This window comes from Paramisgurnus dabryanus, chromosome 3, assembly GCF_030506205.2.
Source record: "Paramisgurnus dabryanus chromosome 3, PD_genome_1.1, whole genome shotgun sequence".
Taxonomy (NCBI): Eukaryota; Metazoa; Chordata; class Actinopteri; order Cypriniformes; family Cobitidae; genus Paramisgurnus; species Paramisgurnus dabryanus.
In genome coordinates, this window is record NC_133339.1 from 23,305,057 (window position 1) to 23,323,096 (window position 18,040).

The following is an 18,040-nucleotide window of genomic DNA, read 5'->3' on the forward strand; positions in this document are numbered from 1 at the left end:
TTAGCACGGTTCGCACAGGCAACCACCACTCAAATTATCTACAAGGAGTGTTTTTAAATAAATTGGTTTTAATCCATGCATACATACCTCCACTAGGTCTTTTGAAGTCTATTTTTTATTAGGTTGTATGGAAAAAGAGTAATCAGATACTGTTGTTGCTGCACTACCACAAACACCTATAGACCACATAACCCAAGTGCCAAGCATTCACAGATACTTGGTGCAACATGGGTCATGTGACTCTGGTTGGTGTTTGCTGCTCGGGAATGTTTTTTATGTTATCGAGAGCAAGATTAGTTTAAGGTCAAGGAAGGGTCAAGGGGACAGTGCGAGATGCTGACTGACAGTAATTTATCTATCTATGCTGTAGTTCAAAGGGTTGGGTGCCTGTCTCCTCCATAGAGAAATATGATACTGCACATCTGTTATAGGATAACCAGTCTCTGCATTATATGTACACAGTCTGTCCACAAACTGATTAGTACAAATACACACAAAATTGGAAATAGCTGAATTGGAAATCTGATTTGAAGCAACTTTTGCAGCTCCGCCTCTCAATAGCATGTAAAAATGATTGGTTGCTTTACATGTCCGTCAGATGACTCTAAGTGGGCGTTTCTAACTAACCACTCTTTGTTTGCATGTGTGGGGTTTTGTGGCAGTTGGTGGCATTTACACCGTGATCCAGACCAAAGCACGTATGACCTGCGAGGAATGGGGAGAGAACTACTTTCTGGTGGGCCCCTATACGGAGTCCAATGTCAGGACGCAAGTGGAGCTGATTGAGGCACCTAATGCACCTCTTAGGAGAACCATCGAAAAAATGAACAACAGTGGGTGCAAGGTATACACACATATAGTGCAGGCTAATATAAAAATAAAATTTTTTTTTTAGATGTGTACTTGAACTTAGGTCCCCAAATATAATTCCTACCCATATATATATGTATATGTGCACCACATGCTCTGTTTTAATCTGCTCTTGGCCCAAGTGAAACCCTAAACCTTCATTCTGAGAAGCGTGTGTGTGACATCTCTCTGGTGACTACATGTTTTAAAGGTTAAAGGCTATATCAGTGTCTAAAAAACACACTGTGCTCTATTTCGGTAAATTAGCCCATGAGGCATGTAAGTCCCACTTTGTGTGACGCTGCCTGTAAGAATATTTAAACATATCTAATAAAATGCTGGTTTAGAAAATGGCTATTCAAAAATGACCCATGCAAATAGGCTAAATTATAAAAAAATTGAGTTTCTGACCTCTCTTTTTCTCCCTAGGTATATTTCGGGCGATGGCTTATCGAAGGGTCTCCATATGTAGTTCTAATAGATGTGGGTTTCACGGCCTGGTCTCTGGACCGCTGGAAGAGCGAGCTGTGGGAGAACTGTAATATCGGTGTGCCCTGGTTCGACAGAGAGGCAAATGATGCCATTCTTTTCGGCTTCCTCACTGCATGGCTGTTGGGAGAGGTGTGTGTCAGCCATCTGTCCGTATTATCTACAGCAAAATTACTTTTGCATAAATGTGTGTTTTTGGAAATACTGCTAATATTTATGATAAATGCGTAGATGTATATGGTTTAGTTCAGTGGTTTTCAATCTTGTCCTAGGGGACCCACTGCCCTGCTTATTTTGCATGTCTCCCTTATCTAACACACCTGATTCAGATCATCAGCTCATTAAGGGAGAGATCCATGAACAGAACTGGGTGTGTCAGTTAAGGGAGACATACAAAATGTGCAGAGCTGTGGGTCCCCTAGGACAAGATTGAAAACCACTGGTTTAGTTCACTCTCTGATATATGTGTGTGTGTGTTTTAGTACGCAGCTCAGTGTGATGAACCCCCTCACATTGTGGCTCATTTTCACGAGTGGCTGGCAGGTTTGGGCCTCGTGTTATGCAGGCAGCGCCAGTTACCCGTAGCAACCATCTTTACCACGCACGCCACTCTGCTCGGCCGATACCTGTGTGCCGGGAATGTCGACTTCTACAACAACCTTGCAGAGGTTTGTAGGAGACAATATAAATATTACTAAGCATGTATAAAACAAAATACTTCTATATTATACTCTACAAAAAAGAAGTTTTCTGTTTATAAAGACAATATTTGTTATCCTTATTATGGATAAATGATCTGTCGCAAAGCATTCATAGTAAAGAAATAAATAGATAAACTTTGGTGATGGTTCAGTGGAGAAACAATTGTTCCTGTTTTTCTTGTTCTGTCTCTATTTGTAGTTTAATGTGGATAAAGAGGCAGGTGACAGACAGATATATCACAGGTACTGTCTGGAGCGCTCCGCAGCCCGCTGTGCACACGTCTTTACCACCGTCTCTCAGATCACCGCCATTGAGGCCGAGCACCTACTAAAACGCAAACCAGGTGACCTAACATTACCTTTTTTTGGAAACATAAAGACATTCAAGATCCTCCCGCAAGATCCTAATAGCAGACACCACTCAGGGTTCAATCTGATGTCCTATTTAATAATTCAGATTGTTTTGATATTAGAGGAAACAGCATGAGACTCATGTTCTTGTGGGCTCCTTTAATAACAGCAAAGTCTTTTTAGCAGGGTTCCCACAGGTTCTTGAAATCCTTGAAAGTTCTGGGGGAAAATTCAAGGCCCTGGGAAGTTTTTGAAAATATACATACATAGATACAGGTCATTGAAAGGGCTTGAATCTATTTTATGCAAGAAGTTTTCTGGAAAAAAATTCATATTATTTCCTGTGTAATGTTGGATAATATCATAAAAATTCTGCACTTTTTAAGCACACAAGCTAAACTGTTCGATTTGAATGCTTTTATCTTCTGTATGCGAATGTTGATTCATACCAAAATGCTTTTTTGCATAGTTGTGTTTGACACATGAAAACGTCTCGGGTTATGAATGTAACTGTTGTTCCCTGAGAAGGGAACGAGGCACTGCGTCTCCCTTGCTATACTTCCTGCATCCCTGTAGCGCCGTCTTTGGCAATATTTCAGATAGCGATATACTTCCTGGCTCCCGCGTCACCCTGTCTTTGTCGTTAAGTTAAGCCTCACGATTGGTTGAATTTGATATACACATTTAGAGTCACTTACCCTTGGAGGCGTCCCCAAAACATCACCGCAATGATGCAACACAAGTTCCCTCAAAAAGGGAAATGTAACAATGTATCTTTAAAGGTAACACAATGTGACCTTGCTCTCACTTGAAATGTGTCCCTAAATTGAGTTCTTGAATTTGAGGTTTTTGGACCTGAAAAGTCATTGAAAGTTAACTAAGGTGTGGGAACCCTGTTTTAAGGAAGTTGCGTCACTGTGCCACAATGTTTGCCACTCTCCAAGTCTACTTCCTGAACTTCAGTCAGCTCCTTGTTTCCTGTCTGCCATAATTGGACCAACTGATTAATCCAGGTGTGTCTGATTATTGTTGTTGTGACTACTGAGGTCAGGCACACCTGTATTAATCAGTTTGTCCAATAATGGCAGACAGAAAACAAGGAGCTGGCTGAAGTTCAGGAAGTAGTGCAGCTGAGCATAAAGCCTATTGGCAGGGACTGTCGCAAAGAATAGTCGAGGCTTTACAGATCCCTGAGGATGTCATTCTTTAATGGTCGATGATTGGCTCTTTTTGACTTCTTTTGGTAGAGCGGCCATATTGACCGCTGCGACCCCCCCCCCCCATTTGTTGCAATAGCAATGATGCATCTCTGGCAAAAATGCCTGTAATATCAGGCTATTAACTCTTTTTACCCATCGCATGATTATTCTTTCTTTCTGTTGCGTTTTGTAAGCATGCTCACCACTGTCTGTCTGCTCATCACTGTATTTCTGCCTGCTGCTTTCTTTAGACATTGTGACTCCAAACGGTCTGAATGTCAAAAAGTTTTCAGCCATGCACGAGTTCCAGAATCTTCATGCTCAGAGTAAAGCACGCATCCAGGAGTTTATCAGAGGGCATTTCTACGGGTCAGATCTCAAAATACACGCACATTAGCACATACTTATTTACGTTACCAAATTCTTCCTAACACTTTTATTGTTTTTTTTTGTGTTCACTGCAGGCATTTAGATTTTAACCTGGACAAGACGGTGTTTCTTTTCATCGCTGGCCGCTATGAATTCTCCAACAAAGGAGCTGATATTTTTCTTGAAGCGTTGGCCAGACTTAACTACCTACTAAGAGTAAGTGTTTGTGTGTATGGCAATCTGTTCAGAGTCTTAAAGAAACACGCCCACATTTTGGGAATTTAGCTTATTCACTTAGCTTAGCACAAAGACTGGAAGTGAATGGCTCCAGATAGCAAACTGCTCCCAATAAGTGACAAAACAATGCAAACATTTTCCTGATTATGTGTTGTGATCTGTATAGTCACACTGTGTACAAATAACAAGGTGATATGAGACACAGCGATCTTTTAACAGTATACATACTGGGAACTATATTCTCAGAAGACGAAGCACTGCTACTTGGGCCGAGTGATTTGCACAACTCTGACCGAACTCTCTGCTCCTCATCAGGGGGCTTCTCGGGTGCTGCGAGCAAATCACTCCGTACAGTAGCAGTGTTTCGCCTTCTGAGAATATAGTTCCCAGTATGTATATATTGTTAAAAGATGGCTGTGTCTCATATTGTTATTTGTACACGGTGTGACTATACAAACCACAAAACATAAATAGGAAAATGTTCACATTATTTTGTCACTTATTGGGAGCAATTTGCTAGCTGGAGCCATTCACTTCCAGTCTTTGTGATAAGCTAAGCTAGCAGGGGCTGCTTCAGACAGAGTTACAGCACGCACCGAGATGAGAGAAGTATGTATGGACTTATCTAACTCTGGGGGATACGGTGAATAAGCTAAATTCCCAAAATGTGGGCGTGTTCCTTTAAATGGACAGCAACATTTTTTGCCATTTTAGCACCAGAGCAAAGGTGTTTTACTCTTTCCCCGCCATTGACGAGTTATCTTGTCAATTAAGAGAAAACATTTCCCTGCCAATGATGCTTTCCTGACAAGTTTTTACTGTAAAAACCGCTACTATCCACTAGATGGCGCTATTACCCAATTGATAAAAAAACTGAAGCAAAAACTAATTTAATACATTTTTAACTCCATGTATGTTTTGATAATCGTTCTGAATCTGATTTCTTACAAAATTCCTTTACAAAAATGCAATTATTTCAGCTTTTTGATCAAAATGTTGTATTTTTTAAGAAATCAATCTATATTTAAGAGGTTATAAAAGAGAACAAATTAAATGTTTTTTTTTCCATTTCGTTCGTTTGTTTAAAAGCAGAGGGTCTATTATTTCATTTGATATTTTTGTATGTTTATATAATTATAGAAGAAACGTTTCCTGAAAGACACCTTGTGAAAATTTTGTAAAATCACAAAAAATGCTGCCTGGCAACTTTTTAAAAAAAAGCTGGCGGGGAATGAGTTAAATGATAAACACAAAATTATGACTTTTGGTAAAAATTTACTTACTTAAAATTTCAGAGGGGAGAAAGGCATCTTTAGGTTTAACAATGTTTATTTGTTCCCAGGTGAATCACAGTGAGATCACGGTAATAGCGTTCTTCATCATGCCTGCTCGTACCAACAACTTCAACGTGGAAACCCTGAAGGGTCAAGCCGTACGAAAACAGCTCTGGTAACCATGACAACTGCACTACTGTGAGGACTGCTAACCTAAATGATGCTGTGTAGCTCACCCTACGTATTAAGCACATATCAGCTCACCTTAAACACTTGAACACAACGCTTCATGCCTTTGTCGACTTTTGCTTTAATGTATATCAACTTATTTCTTAAGTTGCAGTAATAAACGGCCTCTTTGTTGTACTGTTTTCAGGGACACTGCACATACTGTGAAAGAGCGCTTTGGGAAAAAACTCTATGAATCACTTTTAGTGTGAGTTGCCATTTTTGATCCGCCCTACAAAGACATTACAGAGCAGTTTTGATGATGATTGACAGCTCATCTCTCTTTCTATACCTCTATCAGAGGACAGTTGCCTGATGTGTCTAAGATGTTAGATAAAGAAGATTTCACCATTATGAAGCGTGCCATCTTCGCCAACCAGCGACAGTGCCAGCCTCCTATCTGCACCCACAACATGCTGGAGGACAGTAGTGACCCCATCCTCAACTGCATCCGCCGCATCGGCCTCTTCAACAGCTCTCAGGACAGAGTCAAGGTGCGTGTGTACAAACAGTCGTGTTGGCAGAAATACAGACGAGTTGATGTGTGCAATGGCATCATGTTTTTTCTATTGTAGGTGATCTTCCATCCAGAGTTTCTATCCTCCACTTCTCCACTCCTGCCAATGGACTATGAGGAGTTTGTACGAGGCTGCCACCTCGGAGTATTTCCATCTTACTATGAGCCCTGGGGATATACACCGGGTAAAACCACCACATACGAATATACAGATGTAGTTCAAAAAAGGAAAAATGCTTCTAGATTGCATTTTACTTACGTAATATAGTCTAAATCAGGGGTTTATTATTAATTTTATATTGGCAGGGACCCCCACATATAATGAAGCTATAACAAGGCACCCCTTCCCTAAAATTATTTGTTTTAATAAGAAACATTTAGATAAATAGTCATTGTGATTTAAGGACAGCAAATTATTTAAAAACTTAAAGGGAAATTTGGTCATCATTTACTCTCATGTTGTTACAAACCTGTATAAAATTTCTTCAATCTGATGAACACACAGGAAAATATTTTAAGGAATGTTTTTAACCAAACTGATCATTAGCACCATTCACTTACATAGTAGAAACAAATTATACTATGGAGGTGAATGGGGCTCACAAATGGTTTGGTTAAAAACATTCCTCAAAATATCTTCCTTTGTGTTCATCAAAACAAAGAAATTAGTACAGGTTTGTAACAACATGAGAGTGAGTAAATGATGACAGAATTTTCATTTTTGGGTGTACTATCCCTTTAAATAATTGGCTATACAGTAGATTTCACAATTTTTGCTTTTTGTGGGACCCCTGGAGGTCCCTGCACCCCAGTTTGAAAACCCATGGTCTAAATTACAATCTGAGCGAAAAGTTATCTTTTTATTGTCTTGTGTAACTTTTCTAAATGCTTTAAATCTCATTTTCAATGTAGACCCCACTGTATACTGTATGTGCACTGGGTTGATATTTATCACTTACTAATCTCTTCCTCTCATTACTCTCTCAGCTGAGTGTACAGTGATGGGTATTCCATCAATTTCCACTAACCTGTCAGGGTTTGGCTGTTTCATGGAGGAACACATCGCTGATCCATCTGCTTATGGTGAGAGCCGTTTATATAGCAGAGTTACAGCATAGCTACAATTACTCTGAAAATCACAAAATTAAATTTTTGTTTAACTTCATTTCCCCTCTCTGGCACATATGTGGTAAATCTGGGACCCCCCAAAAAAAGTTTTATCATTTTCTCTAGGGCTGAATAATGATTAATGTCTTGTGATTAAAGCGATAGTTCAGCTAAAAATGATATTAAACCCATGATTTACTCACCGTCAAGCTGTCCGAGATGCATATGTGCATTATTTTTCAGATGAACACATTTTCAGTTATTTTAGAAAATGATCTTTCAACATGTAAGTTACGGGGTCCACTCCTTCAAGTCCCAAAAATGCGCATTTATCCTTCACAAAAGTATTCCACTCGGCTCCAGGGGGATAAACAAAGGCCTTCTGAGAGTAAAAATAACTAGCTTATGCTAACCCTGCCATCTTACACTTTTTTTGTATTCGGGAGAGAGTACCAGCGCTCGGAATACTCTCAGAAGTCCTTTGTTTAAACCGTTTGGAATTCTTTTGTGAAGGATAAATGCGCATTTTTGGACATGAAGAAGAGGACCCCGTAACTTTACATTTGCCCAAATGATTAATCCAAGACATTTTCTAAAATAACTGAAAATGTGTTTGTCTGAAAAATGATGGACATATTCATCTCAGATAGCTTGGGGGTGAGAAAAACATGGGTTTAATATCTTTTTTTTTAATGAACTATCCCTTTAATCGCAACTAATCGTTTGCAGAATACAAGTTTTTGTTTACATCGTGTGTGGGTGTACTGTGTATAATAATTATGTATACAGTCTTGTTCAAAATAATAGCAGTACAATGTAACTAACCAGAATAATCAAGGTTTTTAGTATATTTTTTATTGCTAAGTGGCAAACAAGTTACCAGTAGGTTCAGTAGATTCTCAGAAAACAAATGAGACCCAGCATTCATGATATGCACGCTCTTAAGGCTGTGCAATTGGGCAAGTAGTTGAATTAGTTGAAAGGGGTGTGTTCAAAAAAATAGCAGTGTGGCATTCAATCACTGAGAAATCAATTTTGTGAAGAAACAGGTGTGAATCAGGTGGCCCCTATTTAAGGATGAAGCCAAAACTTGTTGAACATGCATTTGAAAGCTGAGGAAAATGGGTCGTTCAAGACATTGTTCAGAAGAACAGCGTACTTTGATTAAAAAGTTGATTGGAGAGGGGAAAACCTATAAAGAGGTGCAAAAAATGATAGGCTGTTCAGCTAAAATGATCTCCAATGCCTTAAAATGGAGAGCAAAACCAGAGAGACGTGGAAGAAAACGGAAGACAACCATCAAAATGGATAGAAGAATAACCAGAATGGCAAAGGCTCAGCCAATGATCACCTCCAGGATGATCAAAGACAGTCTGGAGTTACCTGTACGTACTGTGACAGTTAGAAGACGTCTGTGTGAAGCTAATCTATTTTCAAGAATCCCCCGCAAAGTCCCTCTGTTAAAAAAAAGGCATGTGCAGAAGAGGTTACAATTTGCCAAAGAACACATCAACTGGCCTAAAGAGAAATGGAGGAACATTTTGTGGACTGATGAGAGTAAAATTGTTCTTTTTGGGTCCTTTGTGAGACGACCCCCAAACTCTGAATTCAAGCCACAGTACACAGTGAAGCATGGAGGTGCAAGCATCATGATATGGGCATGTTTCTCCTACTATGGTGTTGGGCCTATTTATCGCATACCAGGGATCATGGATCAGTTTGCATATGTTAAAATACTTGAAGAGGTCATGTTGCCCTATGCTGAAGAGGACATGCCCTTGAAATGGTTGTTTCAATAAGACAATGACCCAAAACACACTAGTAAACGGACAAAGTCTTGGTTCCAAACCAACAAAATTAATGTTATGGAGTGGCCAGCCCAATCTCCAGACCTTAATCCAATTGAGAACTTGTGGGGTGATATCAAAAATGCTGTTTCTGAAGCAAAACCAAGAAATGTGAATGAATTGTTAAAGAATCATGGAGTGGAATAACAGCTGAGAGGTGCCACAAGTTGGTTGACTCCATGCCACACAGATGTCAAGCAGTTTTAAAAAACTGTGGTCATACAACTAAATATTAGTTTAGTGATTCACAGAATTGCTAAATCCCAGAAAAAAAATGTTTGTACAAAATAGTTTTGAGTTTGTACAGTCAAAGATAGACACTGCTATTTTTTTGAACACACCCCTTTCAACTAATTGCCCAATTGCACAGCCTTAAGAGCGTGCATATCATGAATGCTAGGTCTTGTTTGTTTTCTGAGAATCTACTGAACCTACTGGTAACTTGTTTGCCACGTAGCAATAAAAAATATACTAAAAACCTTGATTATTCTGGTTAATCACATTGTACTGCTATTATTTTGAACAAGACTGTATATAAATGCACAGACATGCATGTATATATTTAAGAAATATTTGCACGTGTTTTATACATTTTTATATTTCTATATAATTTACATTTTAGAAATACTTAATATATAACTATATATACATACATAATAATTATTATACACAGTACAAAAACAATCACATATGATGTAAACAAAAACTATATTTAGTTCTTCAAACCTCTGTTAATTTCTTTGTTCTGCTAAACACAAATAAATATATTTTGATCCGTTTTTGAGGACTTTCATAGTAGTACTTTATGAAGTCAATAGTGCTTCTGGTTCCTGCTTTACTTCAAATATCTTTGTGTTCAGCAGAACGAAGAAATTTATACAGGTTTGTAACAAAATGAGGGTGATTAATTGATGTCAGAATTTTCATTTTTGGGTGAACTAACCCTTTAACACAAAGTCGGGCAAATGACCATTTGCCAGATGTTAATGTGGTCTCTCTCCCTCAGGTATCTACATTCTGGACCGTCGATATCGTGGAATCGATGAGTCCTGCAATCAGCTGACGTCTTTCCTGTTTCAGTTCTGTCAGCAGAGCCGTAGACAGAGGATCATCCAGAGGAACCGAACTGAGCGCCTTAGTGACCTTCTGGACTGGAGATATTTGGGCAGGGTCAGACACTTCACAAATTTTTGAGGACTTTTCACTACCTTATTTTATACTAACCCTACTGCTACATCTAAACTGAACCCTTGCAGTAAATCATCTTGGGGAGTGTTTGCTAATCCCCAAAATGTAGGTGGTTCAAATGTTATTATCCTTGTGGATATATGTGATCAAACCTGATGTATTATGCAGACAGAAACGCTTACATCTGACTCTGTACATGCATGCAAAGTGGGCTATGTCTTGCTTGACTGTAGTGATTAAATCTGTCAATCACTCAAGACTTAAACAAGACTGTCTAAATAATGTCCTCATATATTATTAACATATTATTAGTGCATCATTTCAAGCCCAGTAACCCTCCTGTGTTTTCTGTTTTTAGTATTACGTATCTGCCCGTCATATGGCCTTAGCCAAAGCCTTTCCGGACACGTATATGTACGAGCCTCAAGATCCTACTGCGGTAAGATATAAAACTTTTAATATGTGAAATGTAGTTACCTAGATTTTTCAAATAGCTCCATTTCAGATCTACATGCTCATTACAAACAGTAAATGTACTGTAAACATTTTTATTTTTCCTAATTAGACCGCAGGTTTCCGATACCCACGACCCGCCTCTGTGCCCCCATCCCCTGCCCACTCCCTTCACTCCTCCCCTCACCACAGCGAGGCAGAGGATGAGGATGAACGATATGATGAAGAGCTGGAGGCGGAGAAAGACCGAGTTAACATCCGCCAACCATACAATTCAAACCGGAAGAATCAGACAGTCGGTGTTCCTGAGAAAAACTAAAGGAAACGATCATATTCACACATACACACACACACTGCAGCTTACCGTAAGTCAACTATATCCACTGATATACACACACACAAACACATGCACACGCAAAAACACAGTAAAATTGACCTTGACGTCTGTAGTTATTGCTTCTGAAGAGAAATAAATGAGATATTTATGTATGTGGTGAGCCATAGTATATCATTTTTAAATCTTTTGTGTCTCTGGATTTCAAAAATGTGTCTTTCACATGAGGCCTAATATAACAAGAGATTGAACATAAAATGGTAGGTAAAGTTAGACATTTCCTGGCCTATATAACGCTGTAAAACAGAACAAGACACTGTGAGAATGTTGTCTACTGACATATTATTCTAATAATAATATATTAAATAAAATAAAAATATCTAAGTATTTATAGATAGACCTTTATTGTAAACATAAACCATACTGAATTCTTGAAATAATGCCATGATGGTTGTTAGCCCATAAGAAAAGTTATATTTGAAGATTTAAATGCCCTCCAGATTTTGTTTTGCACTATTATGTATCACTATTCACTTATTTTCACAGTTATTTTGGTTAGAAATATAATGTAGCTTATGCTAGCTAGCCAAACCAATACACTGGAGCATCATTGGTACTGTAACACAAATAATCACCAGCACACTGTTTGAGTTTATTGTTTGTGTCACGACTGTAGAATTGAGATTAAAGTCTGCAATATTATTAAAATGACACTGCACTTGTTTTTATTTTCACCAGTTTTTTTATTATTGCTTTCAATTTTCATCTGTGTGTTTTTGTGCATGCTCCACTGTTGTCAGCACAGATATACCCTCCCACCATGACCCCTGCAAACTGAAATAAACACGAAATCAGAAATACTGTATATTTAAAGTCAAGCTTTTCATTCACTTTTTAGTTTTGTGTTGGGGTAATAGTGGTTTTGTAGATTTTTTTCTCTATAATACCAGGCTTGGCTTGGGATATTTTGTAAATTCTTTTTAGCCATTAATTTCCTCCATCTGTCTTTCATTTCCATGAACAGGAATTCCTACGATTGTCTCCTATGAAATTTAGTGTGCGATATTTCAGTTATAGTGTTCATTAATCATTCGAGAGCGTACATAAAATAAATAATAGCTCTTTATATTTGTTAACAACCTCCAGGAAAATTAGCAGAATTCCTAGTGCTTGGTTGCACACGTTGTATACACATACCACACATACCCAGTAAGCTGCTCCAAAATGAATTATACGTGGCATTTCCTGTAACAGCTCCCAGTTTTGCTGGGTTCTTTCGAACTGTTTTCACCGAGAACCCATCTGGGCCGGTTGTTTCAACTTCCACAATATGGTAGTCAGCCAATCTGGTGAAAAGAGGAAGCAATGAATAGCTTATGTAGAAATTTGGTTTCTAGTGAAAAATGACTGTCTTGAGTTGCAAAGGTCACTCGGACTGTTACAGGATCAGTGACTCACGCTGTGTCCGACACTATTTCTCCAGTAACCCCACGGAAGCCCAAGTTCGATGCAGCTATGGCCGCGGCCGCCATGGTGTTCACGTTGTTCGGAGCAATAGGGCAGAGTTCTGCCACAGAGCCATGGCACAAGACCCGCCTACCCTCTCCTTCTGTCCAATCAGAGAGCAGACCGCCAGTCAGACGGAAACAAGAGGGATGCTTAGACATTCGAATGGAGAGCCCCTGCATAAGAGACAGATTTTTCATTGCGTACTAAAAATTTTTAGAGCCTGGAGCCTGGAAAATCAAAATATTAGCGAAACAGTTTCCAGTTGAGGGTCTACATTGCACTGTAAAAAAACTGCTGTTAAAAACAGACAGATTCTACAGAAAAATGCTGTTTTTTAACGAAACTGTAAAATACTGTAGAAATTTACATCCTTGCATCTTAAACTTAAAGGAAAACACCACCGTTTTTCAATATTTTACTATGCTCTTACTTCAACTTAGATGAAGTAATACATACCTATCTTTATTCATTGCGTGCACTTAATCTTTGTACAGCGCTTCTTAAATGTGTTAGCATTTAGCCTAGCCCCATTCATTCCTATGGCTCCAAACAAAAGTTTTATTTTGGGCCCCCATACTTACTCATGTAACTACTCATGTAACAGTCTTTAAACAGGGAAAACATGGAAGTGTTTGGTGGCTTCTAAATTCATCCCTGTTTGGAGCCATAGGAATGAATGGGGCTCTGCTAAATGCTAACACATTAAAGAAGCTATGTACAAAGATTGAAAGTGCACACATTGAGACGTAAGAACATAGTAAAATATTGAAAAACGGTGGTGGTGTCCTTTAAGGCAACTGGTTTCCCAAATGAAATAAGTTAGGTTTCAGGATATTAATACGGTAACATATAGTTAAATATATGGAACATGTTAATTAACGGTAGTAGAACTGTAAATTTACAATTGTTGCTGGCAACTTAGCTGCCAGTAGTTCACCGTTATGTTACAGCACGTTTTTTTTACAATCCTTTATACAGAATAACAATTGTTTAAATTGAAAAGACAACCATAGATTGAAATTCATACAGATACATTTTTCTTAATGTAAATATCTTACCCTCAAAGTTCCATTGTCATTCATTCTTTGAATATCTTGGCCCCCCCATAATGCACCACTGGGTATATAAAGCGTCCTCCCATGATGCTTTGCAGCCATGCGGAGTTCCTGTTCGAGCTGGGGTTCAGAGAGTGCAGAAGGGCTACCCACCTGTGAGAGATCCAAATATGAGCATTAGCTTTCAGTTTATTGCATCACTTTTCAGCATTTCATAACCTCTCCATGATGTATGCTATGAAATAGTTGAATGTGATTGTATAGAGGGACACAATTACATTACCAGAAAGTGAGCATGTGACAGAAATCTGGTCCCAAAGTCTTTCACTATCTGTGGATGACACACCTCCACTATTACATCAGCATCCCTGAATAATAAAAAACAGAATCTAGATTCAAAGACGTACGCATGGTTTATAGATTGCAGTGTATATTGCAGTGCAGACCTGTGTGTGAAATCTGAGAGGTTATTCAGAATGAGATCTTTGGCCACCGAGTATTTAATTTTCTCTGGATTTCGGTTCCAAACATACGCCAACTGCAATCCCACCTCAGGTCCTTCATTTTGGATCTTTTCAACAAGAAATTGACCTGAAGAGAAAGATGAAATACAAGCTTCATGCTTTGAGTTTGTACTGAAGAGAGATTATCGTTTTGTGTCAGAGAGGAATAATGTTGAAAATTTTGATTTTTAAGTGCAGCTGAATTTCTAAAACCACGACGAGGTAAAAATTTACAAAGACTCACCCAGATGTCCATATCCCACAATTCCAATCTTTAAACGTGATGGTCTATCAGCCATATCTGCAAGTGAGAAGGGGGATTTCAGAGAAACATGATGCATACTATTGTATTGTTAGAATCAATATTTGAGACCTGTTTTTACACACTTTGTTAATCTTTGATAAGGGGCAGACAAATAAGACACTATGAAACTAGCCAAGCTTAATACTGTACTTAGTTATTGGTTATTAGAGGTCTGAAATCCAAATGTGTACTCTATTCAACAATAGCATGCACAGGTGCTGATGTCTCTAGATATGCTCAGGCTGGCTCCTCCTCTTTTACATTTGTATAATCTCCTTTATCTCCCGTGTGTAACTCTCACCAACCTCCATTCAAGATCTTCACTTACCTTGCTAATACCTCACCTTTTCTCTATTTCTTTCTGCTTGTCTCGATCTCTCCCTCTGCTCTGCTTGATCTTCAATGGGAAAGAGGGGTTAAAGTTCAGGAAGTGTTAATGATTAGACTTTCATATGAATTCACAGGTTTTTAGTTATTTAAAAAGAAACAGTATTAGTCTCCTTTAATAAATGGCCCATAGGGTCATCTATTGTATATATGTTTTTCCATATGTTTGGTGACATTTTAAAGCTGTTCTAAGCAAATTCTGTCTTACTTGACGCATCAAGCAGAATTCCCTTTCACTTTCAACAACAGTCAGACAAACTGATAGTCCCGCCTCCAAACCCACAATATCGGTAGGATGCCGTCAGTTTAAAGGGGTAGTTCACCTAAAAATGAACATTCTGGTATCATTTACTCACCCTCATTTTGTTACAAACCTGTATTCATTTCTTTGTTCTGCTGAACACAAAAGAAGACATTTTGAGCATGTAACCAAATATGAAAGTCAATGGTGCTTCTGTTTCCTGCTTCATTCATTACAAATATCTTCCTTTGTGTTCAGCAGAATAAAGAAATGTATACAGGTTTGTAACAACATGAGGGTGAGTAAATGATGACAGAATTTTCATTTTTGGGTGAACAATCCCTTTAAGTTTAAATGGCGTTCTAGATTGTACCATCAGTTGAATGAAACCATTTCTCAGGACACGTATTTCTAGTATATGGACCAGGAATGGATTAAAGATATGGGGCACTATCTTTTCGGAGGTCACGGATCACATTTGTGAAATGTAATGTGCAGAAAATTTGTCATTGCACTACAAGTATGAGAAATAAAGTTGCATTAGTATGATGAAAAATATCAAAGTTGCATTAAGGGAATAACCATGTAATTCATTGTGGCAATATCTTTTGGCATGCAATAGCTATTTGCCCATCTTTCTCAACTGTAGATCAGCTTATTTTCATTTGTTGGGCCACCAGAGGTCAAATAGAGTCTCCAATCAGTAAACTTTCTCTGGCATGTTCTTGTGGTTAAATCTAAAATAAAATATTTAAGCTACAATTCTACAATAACAAATTTGGTTTAATTCATAGCATACCATTTACACACTTTACTTATAATTGTGTGTCTCCCTCTTGTGGGTTCACATTGTAATAACTCAAATTCCATAGTAACAACAGGTTTAGTATTAGATTAAAATTATATAAATATTATCACTGAAGTAATAGAAATTAATAAAACAATTTTAAAACGTATTGATCAATTGCTTCAGGTATTGATTGTGACACATGCAGACACATACAGTAAAGCTAAAAGGTGATATGCAAAGACAGACATGACAGACCGAAAGAGAGCGAGAGAGATTAATTTATCATTAATAAAAAGACAGAAAGTTTATCTGCATGAACTTGTGTCTCAATCATCAAACCTTTGCTCTTGCTGATGATGTCACTACAGGGTAAAAGGGCCCATAACAGAAATGAGAGAGAGAGACGGGCACCAAAAAAGTGGAGAGCAAGTGAGGGGTGTACTTTGTTTATGACAGAACAATCTGACAGATAAGGCATCACACATATTGGTCCAAAGTCCAGTCCTACTCGAACCAATGAAGCACACTGGTATTGACAGTTCACGGAGACTATACAGATCTCTGTTGTGGAATACTGGCTAACTGTTAAGGGATAAAGAGAGATGGATATCCTGGAGACGAGTGAATATGATCGCAGAAAACGCAGGAGCACGGTAAATACACAGAAATACACACACCTGAACAGAAATGTAAACAGCTACTTTTGCTCTTCTATTAGATTTATTAGTCATGAAGTGTTCATGTAATCGATTTGTCTTTTACACAAAAATACACACAGATTGTCTGACATGATGAGTCATAAAATATATACATTTACTAATGACAAAGATATTTAGTAAAGTCTTTGTAAATTATGTATTTTGTGATTAATTTTTTTATTCTCATTTTCCTCCCCATCTCTCTTTTTTCAGTCCTTTGTTTTATTTCTTTATCTTCTCCCTTTTTTCGCATCCTGCACAGTTTTTTTCTACTTGTGGATCCCAGATTCTGCCCCCTCTTTGCTGGCTGCTGGCATAAAAGCCGCCCCTATCCTCTCTCTGGCTCTTCTGGTTTTTAGCTATAATGGAGGGTGGAGTGTAATGGGCGTGACCGGAGGATTGCTACTCTCAGCGGGTGGAGACTGTTGCCTTGTTTGGCCACAACTTTTTATCCATGGTAAAGTCCATATCTTGTCAAAAAGTATATTTTGTGTCTGGGTGAAATCATGTGACCAATTTATTGAACCTTCTCTCTCATATAGGAATGGGATGTTTTGCTTTGGCCCACATAGTGTATGCTGTCACTTTTCTCACCCCTCGATATTCCACACCATCCTCGTCTTCCTCACGCTACATCATCTACCTCGTGCTGTGGTTGATAGGCGGTGGACTGTATGTTTATCTGGTACCCTTCCTCCGGCTCGATCCAGACGGCGATGTTCTCGTTCCAGCTATAGGGGGTTACATGATGATCATTGTCATCATGGCCACAATGGCTACTCGTACAAGAAGGCCACTCCTTATGCTGGGCAGCTTTGTCTTTATGGCTTCTGACCTTACGATTGCACTGACGAAGTTCAATGTCGTTGATCTAGAATACAAAAAGCACATCATTATGGTTACATACTACCTGGCACAGATGATGATTGCGGTGGGCGACGTGAAGGCAATGATGGAGGCAAATGCTGATGACTTCCTCAAGTGGAAGAGGTCATAAGATTGCTGGATGTTAGTTCAGCCATTAACCCCCATGTAATAGTACACGTCCACTTGTGTGTAGTATTACTGAGAAGGGTTGATCACTGGATACAACGGGCCCATGTTGGATAAGCTGGGTTTGTCATCTAACAGTAAATGCAGAACTTCTGTATATGGACAAGACTGAAATAAAGCAAATCAGTCTGATGATCTTAAATATATTACACAGCTTGGCCTAATTTTATTTTAAGCCTTTGTTCAGGCCGAACTCCTCCCAAAAGACTCTTGTGTCGTTTTTTTCTCATTACCTTAATGTGATATGCTCAGATGCTTTATATGTTTAACACTGAGACTATAAAGAGCAGAAGATAGACTGTCACATTCAGAAAGAAATAAAGGAGGTGATGTCACTGTGCATAATATGCTTGTTTT

At 38.5% G+C, this 18,040-nt stretch overlaps 3 protein-coding genes across 7 annotated transcripts in view; 2 read left to right on the forward strand and 1 right to left on the reverse strand.

Annotated features, from left to right (window-relative positions):
- The window catches only part of gys1 (glycogen synthase 1 (muscle)), a 16,448-nt gene extending 4,582 nt beyond the window's left edge, over positions 1–11,866 (forward strand). For both annotated transcript variants that reach the window (XM_065279975.2, XM_065279979.2), the window contains exons 3-16: positions 663–844; positions 1,279–1,470; positions 1,821–2,006; positions 2,239–2,383; positions 3,841–3,958; positions 4,054–4,174; positions 5,538–5,644; positions 5,846–5,905; positions 5,999–6,191; positions 6,273–6,399; positions 7,202–7,297; positions 10,175–10,338; positions 10,715–10,795; positions 10,922–11,866. In XM_065279975.2, the coding sequence (XP_065136047.1) occupies positions 663–844; positions 1,279–1,470; positions 1,821–2,006; positions 2,239–2,383; positions 3,841–3,958; positions 4,054–4,174; positions 5,538–5,644; positions 5,846–5,905; positions 5,999–6,191; positions 6,273–6,399; positions 7,202–7,297; positions 10,175–10,338; positions 10,715–10,795; positions 10,922–11,128 (1,979 nt within the window). In that variant the 3' untranslated portion in view covers positions 11,129–11,866. The remainder of the gene's footprint in view (positions 1–662; positions 845–1,278; positions 1,471–1,820; positions 2,007–2,238; positions 2,384–3,840; positions 3,959–4,053; positions 4,175–5,537; positions 5,645–5,845; positions 5,906–5,998; positions 6,192–6,272; positions 6,400–7,201; positions 7,298–10,174; positions 10,339–10,714; positions 10,796–10,921) is intronic.
- On the reverse strand, positions 11,863–15,130 carry aspdh (aspartate dehydrogenase domain containing). Of its 4 annotated transcripts, none has more exons than XM_065279989.2 (9): positions 15,110–15,130; positions 14,859–14,911; positions 14,455–14,511; positions 14,154–14,298; positions 13,991–14,075; positions 13,711–13,860; positions 12,602–12,825; positions 12,350–12,489; positions 11,863–11,977 (listed from the first exon to the last, which is right to left on the reverse strand). In XM_065279989.2, exons 3-9 carry the CDS (start codon positions 14,507–14,509, stop codon positions 11,940–11,942), a joined length of 837 nt encoding a protein of 278 aa, XP_065136061.1. In that variant the 5' UTR covers positions 14,510–14,511; positions 14,859–14,911; positions 15,110–15,130; the 3' UTR covers positions 11,863–11,939. The 4 variants fall into 4 exon arrangements, with proteins under 4 accessions (XP_065136061.1, XP_065136066.1, XP_073670011.1 ...); XM_065279994.2 differs by having other exon boundaries at positions 14,843–14,911; positions 15,110–15,125; XM_073813910.1 differs by lacking the exon at positions 15,110–15,130 and having other exon boundaries at positions 14,455–14,512; positions 14,845–15,095.
- A 1,189-nt stretch (positions 15,131–16,319) lies between these two features.
- tmem86b (transmembrane protein 86B) lies at positions 16,320–18,028 on the forward strand. Its single transcript, XM_065279967.2, has 3 exons — positions 16,320–16,585; positions 16,844–17,087; positions 17,173–18,028. Exons 1-3 carry the CDS (start codon positions 16,535–16,537, stop codon positions 17,625–17,627), a joined length of 750 nt encoding a protein of 249 aa, XP_065136039.1. The 5' UTR covers positions 16,320–16,534; the 3' UTR covers positions 17,628–18,028.
- The last annotated feature ends 12 nt before the right edge of the window (positions 18,029–18,040 follow it).

Coding starts and splice junctions, on each gene's coding strand:
- aspdh (XM_065279989.2), bottom strand. CDS start 14,509: ATGGCTGATAGACCATCACGTTTAAAGATTGGAATTGTGGGATATGGA. Junction 12,826..13,710: donor ATGACAATGGAACTTTGAGG/GTAAGATATTTA, acceptor TCTCTTATGCAG/GGGCTCTCCATTCGAATGTC. Junction 11,978..12,349: donor ATTTTGGAGCAGCTTACTGG/GTATGTGTGGTA, acceptor TGTTTATTTCAG/TTTGCAGGGGTCATGGTGGG.
- tmem86b (XM_065279967.2), top strand. CDS start 16,535: ATGGATATCCTGGAGACGAGTGAATATGATCGCAGAAAACGCAGGAGC. Junction 16,586..16,843: donor GCAGAAAACGCAGGAGCACG/GTAAATACACAG, acceptor CTCTTTTTTCAG/TCCTTTGTTTTATTTCTTTA. Junction 17,088..17,172: donor GCCACAACTTTTTATCCATG/GTAAAGTCCATA, acceptor TCTCTCATATAG/GAATGGGATGTTTTGCTTTG.